This window comes from Triticum aestivum, chromosome 6D, assembly GCF_018294505.1.
Source record: "Triticum aestivum cultivar Chinese Spring chromosome 6D, IWGSC CS RefSeq v2.1, whole genome shotgun sequence".
In the NCBI taxonomy this organism is placed as follows: Eukaryota; Viridiplantae; Streptophyta; class Magnoliopsida; order Poales; family Poaceae; genus Triticum; species Triticum aestivum.
The window spans coordinates 267,665,747-267,674,312 of NC_057811.1; the positions used below are offsets into that span (position 1 = coordinate 267,665,747).

General features: G+C 41.6%; 1 protein-coding gene across 5 annotated transcripts; it reads left to right on the top strand.

The window, feature by feature from the left end:
* The first annotated feature begins 3,230 nt into the window (after positions 1–3,230).
* Positions 3,231–8,167, top strand: LOC123144609 (uncharacterized). Of its 5 annotated transcripts, none has more exons than XM_044563820.1 (5): positions 3,231–3,583; positions 4,623–4,721; positions 5,785–6,367; positions 6,602–7,416; positions 7,676–8,167. In XM_044563820.1, the coding sequence occupies exons 3-5, from the start codon at positions 5,807–5,809 to the stop codon at positions 7,782–7,784; spliced, it is 1,485 nt and encodes a 494-aa protein (XP_044419755.1). In that variant the 5' UTR covers positions 3,231–3,583; positions 4,623–4,721; positions 5,785–5,806; the 3' UTR covers positions 7,785–8,167. The 5 variants fall into 5 exon arrangements, with proteins under 5 accessions (XP_044419755.1, XP_044419754.1, XP_044419752.1 ...); XM_044563819.1 differs by having other exon boundaries at positions 4,643–4,721; XM_044563817.1 differs by having other exon boundaries at positions 3,233–3,583; positions 5,778–6,367.
* The last annotated feature ends 399 nt before the right edge of the window (positions 8,168–8,566 follow it).

The window sequence follows — 8,566 nt, forward strand, 5'->3', positions numbered from 1 at the left end:
TGCAATATTGGACCAAATCAATTTTATAAAATAATAGGCCATGTTTAATGCATAATTGACCAAATGGTTGGGTGTCAAAAGCCTTGATCCGTCTCTGGTGAAAAAGACAAATTTCTGCCGATTCAATTGGAAGCGGGTCAAATTTGAACTGTAGCTGCCTCATAGTTTGCTCTTTATTTTTTCCAAAAATCATTTCTAGGTACATAACTATCTATTTAATCAGAGAAACATCAAAATATTTCCAAGATTCAACAACTAGCTAGGAACGGCCAAGCCCACCGTTTTGACCGCATTTTGAAACGGGCATAAAAAATTCAAATAAAAAATAAAAAAATTGGAAAACCTTCGCATTGTGTCATTATATGTGACCAAGTTTCCAGGAAAAATAATAAACTTGTAATACGGCAATTCTTTAAAAAAAGTGTTCTCGGAAATGAGGTATCATGTGTGAAGATTCATGGCTTTCAAGCCAAATGATTAATCTTATGGCCACATTCATGGCATAGTTTGTTCAAATGATCTCATATTGTGCACAAGGGTGCATTTTGAATTCCAAACAATGTTGCCTAAGGGAGTTTTCATTTTGTTTGCACTGAAAATTCATTTTCCATTTTCCGAGTGCCCGAAATGAGTTTTTTTGTGAATGACCTACCATATATTTGTTGCAAAATTGGACCAAATCAATTTTCTAAAATACTAGGACATATTTAATGCACACTTGACAAAATGTTTGGGTGTCAAAAGTTTCGATCCACCTCTGGTGAAAAAGACAAATTCCCGCCGATTCAGCGGGAAGCGGGTCAAATTTGAACTGCAGCTGCCTCATAGTTTGCTCTTTATTTTGTCCAAAAATCATTTCTAGGTACATAAGTACCTATTTAGTCAGAAATACATGGTTTGGTGGCGATACATCGAGGTTTGGACGGTGGCCGAGGGCCCCAACTGTAGAGCGCGTAAGCTCGCATGCCCGCAGCGTGACCGTGGTGTTGCCATGCGTTCTGGGCGGACTAGAAATTTCTAGTGGGTTGGGCACTCCCCAGGTAGGTGCTAGGAAGAAAATTATAACATAAGATTCTCATGAGGAGACTGAACTATGCTCAAACATGAATTAGCAGTCAAGTGTTTGATTAGCGGTACGGGAAATGCACATGGCCAATGGGCGTGAGTTTTGGCTGAGGATGATCATATACTAAGAAGAATGTCTTCACAAATTTTTAGGGAAATCAAGAATATATAAATAACACTTCCTTCACAAAGTGCTGCTCTGAACATAATAGGAAAATGAATATTTTTGAATTATTTTTGAACTAGGCAAGGAAGGTTTTTTTACATATTTGACGAAGATATGACCCAAAGAATTTATGAGATTTTTTTTTGGAAATTTTGGGAATGACAGAAATATAGGTTGCTTCACAACCTAGGGCAAAAACTAAGACATGGACATGACACGTAGGCAAAACTGATGAGGTGGCGCCTAGTCATAGCAAACCACCACAATTTACAAGGTTATGACCATCTATATTGGTCATGATCAGCTAGAAATAAGGCAGCGGACCAGTGCTATCTGTTTTATGACCATTTCGTGTAAGGAAATTACGACCTTTCTGACCAAAATGGTCATTATAGTTTAGGGTTTGGAGCCCCCCGAACAGCTTTTGACCAATTGGTCTCAAATGGTCATAGATCTATGACTAATTCTTCCAGGGTCACTGCCAGAAGGTCACTAGTTGACATATTTCTTGTAGTGCACCTTCTTATTTTTCTTCTCTACCTCTTATCCCTTCGTGGGATGCTAACTTTTGACTGCCAACCCCAAAGCTCGAGTACTCTCCTTTTCAGGTGCATTCTTTTGCTTCATCAATTCATACCCAAGCAACGCTGCGGTGATTTCCTCATTGTTGATGGTTGTCTTTCCATGTGTCCATGTAATGATCAAATGCTCATTGGATGGTGGCAACAAAACTAGAAGAAGTAGAGCCTGTCCTCATCATCAATCTTCACGTCCAGACGCACTACATATGTGATCAACTGATTAAGGGCAACCGCGTGCTCCACAAGATCCGACCCCTCCCGTGTCTTTTACACATAGAATTTTTTCTTCAAATACAATTTATTGGTTGCCGACTTGGACATATAGCAACTTGCCAATCGCCTTAGGAGAAATTTCCTCCATGACATGATATATGACCTAATTTAAAATACGAAGTCGTATGGTGGCCACTGCCTACACTTGCATATCCTTCGACATATCGTCCTCAACCTTGGTTGGCTTCGTCTCCTGCAAACCCGTAAAGATTCCCTGCTACGCCACAAGATCCTTGACTCTTGTTTGCCATAGACTGAAGTCTACCGTGCCATCGAATTTCTCACATTAAATTTGGTGAACCCCATGTCCATGCCGAGTCGCGATTTACCCACCTGTTGTCGTTCGTCTTACCGCCTTTGCTTCCATCTGCGACTTCCTTCGAAAATAGACCATCAATCATGTATTCCTCGTCCGAAGCCATTCCGTAGTCCATGATCTACCAAGAAAACTGGCCCGCGCACCGTCACTTTGTCTGTTCTTCAGAAATTGCCATGGAACTTGGCTATAACGCGCAGATCATATTACTCTATGCCGAGATTTGACCGGTCCATCTTCTCCCGACCTCGCAGTCGATCTTTTGCATAGTCTTCTCACAACCTTATTTTGATACCACATGTTAGAGTAAATACGCTATGCAAGATCATAGACACTGATGCACGATATTTGTTAAAAAAGTTCACCGAGATCGGCTAAATCCCCGGGGCAATGACTATAATCACTCCTCCCTAAAATACCTCGATGCAAAATTCGTGAGGTCAAAGTGTAGACCAAGCGTCCATTTTATAGAGAGACAGCTGTATTTTGATTAAGAAAAGAGATCATTTTTTAGGGGTTGGTTGCAAAGTTTTCTTCCCTCGGCGTGTGCAAGAAAATACTACGATGACATCGACCTTTCTTTGTTAAGGGTTTCAAAATCGCCATGGGCGATATTCAACAATCACACATCACTAAACCATAATTTTGGACAACTTTCAGATATTCCTCATCAACCTGTCCTTTAATCATTTCGCAAAAGAGAAAATAAAGCCTGTCCTTTAATCAACTCAGGGCTTGTTCGGAGAGAGTCCGCTCCATAACTCCACTCCGGGAGCTGGTGAAGCAGCAGTTAAAAAATACGGAGTTGGGTAAGAGGTGCTCCGCAGCTCCTCAGATTTCATGAAGCTGGAGGATTACCGAACGGCTCCTCAGTGACCTGTTTCCTAGACATTCATTTAAGGGGCCGGATATGTAGAGAGAGAGAGCGCGCGCGCATCCGAATTTAACGCACAGCTCCGCGGACTCGTCACACCTCTTCATCCTTCCGTCTGGATTTTTCTTTTGAAGCAATTCCAAAATTCTCTTGTAACCTCAAAAGGAAAAGAAAATAAAACTCTTGTTCGTTGGCCTTCCCATCCTCGCCGTGTTCTCGCAAGCCTGGCCGCCTCTCGCGCGGCGATCCTTTCGCTCTTGAAAAAGGGGAACGCCCAGCAGATTTCCGGAGTTGAACCCCAACCGAAGGTGAGTCCCCCCTCCCCTCATTTCTTCTCCCTTCGCGTGATTGTTTCGCCTGGTTTCCTATGTGGGAGTTCTTGGTTTTTGTTGATTTTTAGATGAATTTCGCTTCCTCGCCATGCACCGGCGGTTTGCTCCTTGTGCCGACCTCAACTCAGCAGAGAAAATCATTACTGATCTGACCTAGCTAGGACAGAGAAGAACCAGGAAGCACAAATTTGCTACAGGATGGCAAACACATGGCAATTAGACGAACTCTTCTTCTTCTTCTTCTTCTTCTTCTTCTTCTTCTTCTTCTTCTTCTTCTTCTTCTTCTTGTGGTTTTCTATAGTATTTGCGGGTGAGTTCTTGTTCTCTGCCTGCTTGCCTGTACCGTAGTTACTGCTGTTGGGGGCACGCTTACCTATCGACAGCAGTACAACAACTTCTGCTCATGCAGTTAAGTCCATTAAACGCACTACAGCTTCACCCTGCATCTTCAACTTTTGTACCTGTTACGGCGGAATCGGCGCACGGCTCTCCAACTCCAATCCCAATCCCCGGTACGCTATCGGGAGTAGATTCTGTGCGCATCGCGTTCTTGCCGGACGCCGGTTCTTCTTTCTCTTCTCTTCTGAGAGAGTGTTCTTGCCGTTCTTGGACAACAGCTTCCCGTTGATTCGGTACTACGCGTATATCTCCTCTCTGCTTCTCATGCTTCTCATGTGAGAACAAGTTCGATTCTTTTATCGCCTGAAAAAAAGATTGCAATTCTTTTAAGTCTTAGTAGCAGTAGGTTGTACCAGATTGTACGGTTGTGGTACCGTGTCTAGGCCAGTAGCATATCGAGACCATCTCTGGCGTTTGGTGAGATTGGGTCTGAGTTTTGACTTTTGGATGCTTATGGTGCACGCTTCTTCAGTTTGCTTGCGGTTTGTACTACTGCTGGTTCATGCAAATAATGTGGCGCCTGTGCTGTTTGAACATACACCAAGTGCAGTTTTGCCCTTTTGGCTAGTATAAACAGTGGCAGGAATAAGCCATGCTCATATTAACTCATATATAGTTCTCTGCCACAATTTCTAGGAGACACACAACTCTGCTCTCTCTGAATCGGCGGCTCGGTGATGGCTTGGTGGAGATAGGCCGCGGACCATGAAGCTAGGTAAACTTCTATTTCGATGAACGGTTTGGGTTTGGATCAAGTATATGAGGAGTTTTGCTCTCCAATTATATCTCGTTGCTTAATTTATGATGGGGAGAATACTCTTTCTTCCTGTTAGACTCAGTGCGTGTGCCTGGACTAGTCGACTGCCATTTGAAAGTTCAGGTGGATGTCCGCTTAGTGCTTAGAATATGTACATAGCCAGCAACTGATTTAGATACAAACCAATATCGACAATTAACCTGATTTTATTAACTCTGACAACTTTAACATAATATTTGTCAAATGAGACTCTGAGTAAGCATGAGAAATATTTGGGATGCGCATCCCTACCAGAAATAAATGAATATATGTTCCTTCAGCAACTTGTGGGAACTGAAGTTGACATGTTCCCCTTGATAGTCAGAAAAGGTGCCATGATGTATTCAGGTCAGGTCGCAATCAGTCTCAGTTGCAGGCTTGCAGCTCTACCTGTCCATATGGACCTTGAACTTGGGACCTTTGATTCCAATAATCTGGCATGCCCGACGCGTCTTGGTCATGCTAATGTACCACCAGCCACTTTTTCCATAATGTAGAAAGAAGTGCCTCTATCGGAGTCATCGAGCATTTAGGACGATGGTAGTTCAGAGTCACAACAAGAATATTCAATGCTTGCGCCTGATTAAAGGGACGCAGCAACCAAAATGAAAAAGAAGCAAAACTGCAAAAGATCCCCATCAGTTTCACCTTACACTTTGTTGTTAGGGTTGGCCCAAAAGAGCATTTTATAATGGAAATCATTGCTTAATTCTGTATTATAATACTCCCTCCGTAAACTAATATAAGAGTGTTTAGATCATTATTTTAGTGATCTAAATGCTCTTATATTAGTTTACAGAGGGAGTACATCATATGATAACTTGGTTAAAGATGGAGACTGGCGTCATGATAATACTACAACACTAGCTTGACATTTGTTGACAACATGTTGATTTGTTACCTTGTGACTGTCTTGGTGAATTTGTGATGCTAGATGACATCAACCACATGGTTATAGCATTTCTTGTGAAATAGTTTGCAGGACCGAGCATTTCACAGAATAAATGGTTGAGGACAAAAATCCATCACAAGATATGGTAGACATAGCTGGACATGTAGAGCAGGAGGATCCTTCTTATGAAAAGGACATCGTGGAGATCAAATTGCCAGACAGTGTTGCTTCTTTTGATTATGGTGGTAATTTTGTCAAAGATGTCTGCATTGATGACGGACAACCTCTTCCTCGGAAGATTTCAGAAGATAAAGTAGTAGATGAAAAGTCATCTCCAAATTTTGATTGTCAAATGATACACGCAAATGGTGCTCCGACGTACATAGAAAAAGATTGTGCTGCAAAATCTTTCCACAAACCGAAACCAGAAGCAGTTCAACCTGTTCATTTTGCTCCTGATAGTAACAATGAGAAACGATATTCTTCTTGTGAAAAACATGATCCTGAAGGCAGGAGTAAAGCCACTAATTTTGGTGATCTCAGTGAGAGGAAAATAAGTTTGGAAGAATTACTTAGACTCGAAAGTGCAGAAGAGTCCCTGCATAAAGGTGCAATAAGCTCTGAAACCAGTAAAAATCATATGCCATCTTTCCATGGAGCAGCAGTCGGGCAGGTACACCACTGGTCCAGAGTTACAGCTCACAAGTACTTAGAATTGTTTTTTTCTTGTCATCACTATGATCATGGCATAGATGCATTGTAAAAAAACCCATCATACAAAATATAGTGGTGTTCTTGAGGAAAGAATAATCAGCTATAAATGCATCAACACACTTTAGGGTGGTAATTTTTTTTCCCAAAACTTCACGATGTTAAACTGAGAAACACGGTTTTGTTATAATTTCAGGTTTCCGCAAATGTGGGTCATGGAGTCGAAGCTATTGCATCCAAAACCAGTAGTCTTGTTAATGATATTGTATCAAGTAAGAACAACATTAATGATTGCTCAGTAACAACCTCTGAAGAATGTGATGCAGCGGCATCATTTGATGCGAGAGGACAGAACCTAATTGATCACTATAATCCTTTTGTTGGTCATGGGTTCCTAGAGGATACATGTAAACCAGAATGCTCTACATCAGCAATCGCAGATGCTGCTTCGACTGGACCTATCTGCACTTTCGAGAAGACTGATACTATTAGTGCTGAAGGATTTAATGAAGTCAAAATAACTGAACCTAGGGTTGATGCTCTGAGTTCTCTAGGTTCAGAGATCCGATCGTCTGCGAAGAGCAATGATCAGAATGGAAGTATTACGGGTGAAACAATAACCAACAAGATGCATGAAACAGAAGCAGCTACAACTTCATCAGCTGAAAATGTAGAGCCCAATGGAGCAAATGGGGAGAATAGTGAAAAACATGAGACTGGTGGTACCGCCGATATACATGGTTCCAGCCAGATAGATGAAGGAACTAATGATGACGCGGTTAGTAGGAGTCCTGTGCTGGCACAACATGATAATGTGTGCGAACAGAATGCACCTGATAGTGCAAAAGCGCCATCTCGAACTGGAAACGGTTACCCCCCCTTTGAACCGGGTTTTGGTCCTAGTATTATGTCTGCTCCAGTGTCAAACTCTGGCCATCTTGCTTATTCTGGCAATATCTCCATCCGGTCAGATAGTAGCACGACCAGCACCCGGTCCTTTGCATTTCCAGTGTAAGTTTCTGGTCAGATCACAGCAAGTACTTTCTGAAAATATACCGGTCATTTTATCTGGGAGAAATATTATAGTACTTACTGGTTATGTTTCATTTTTGTTCAAAAAGAATCTTGAAAACTTTTACTAGCTGATCTTCATTTGTGTTTCAAAATAAATCTTGAAGGCATGAACCATGCAGCATTTATCATTTTTCTTTTGTTTGATAGAAATGCAACATTTATCTCATGCCTCTGTTGTGTTGCACTTGTGGAACAGAGTGCAGAAGGACTGGATCAGCAGCCCGGTGAGGATGGCGAAAGGAGACCGGAGGCGCACCAGGCGGCGCCGAGGCTGGAGGAAGGGGCTTCTCTGCTGTAAATTCTGAGCGCGTTTTCCCTGAAGAGCTTTTATATCTGTTCTATTGCAGGTTAAGTTCATGGCTTGTGCTCCCTCTGTTCGGAATTAACTGTCGCTGAAGTGAGTAAATCTACACACTGAAACGCGTCTTAGATACACTCATTTCAGCGACAGGTAATTCCGAATGGAGGTAGTAATAATTTGTATCATGAGAGTGAGGTGAGGAGTGAAAGAGGTATATATAGTTGTAGTGTAGCGATCGTGCTTGGCACTAGGTCCTGCATGAATTAGCTTTATTGTTCTTGTTAGTTTGAGCTCATGGTTGGTTGATTACCCGTGCTTGATTCATATTTCAGAGAGAGTGTTACAAACAGCTAGTGCTTTGAACGGTGTCTCAGCGTTGTTTTGTTACTTCTGTCTGATGAATCCAACTGGGCCGGCCTGCACCTGCAGTGACGCTCATGCCTAAGCACGAACTCTTTTAAAAATAGACGAACATATTTCCTGTTAACTTTCTTTTATTTTTTCTGTTTGAAATCCACAAACATTTCTATGAAATGTGCGAACACTTCTCCAAAATAAACCAAGATTTATGAAATGTGCGTGAACATTTATTTAGATGCTTGAGCGCTATTTTAGTAACATGAACATTTTTTAAGTAAACAATGAATAAATGCACCATAAACATTTTTCATGAACATTTTTTTCATATGCGATCCACAGTTTTTATTATACAATGAACTGTGTTTAATATTGAATTCAAACACTTTATTTTCTGTTTTTTTCCAGTGGCTCGGTCTTTTTCCTTTC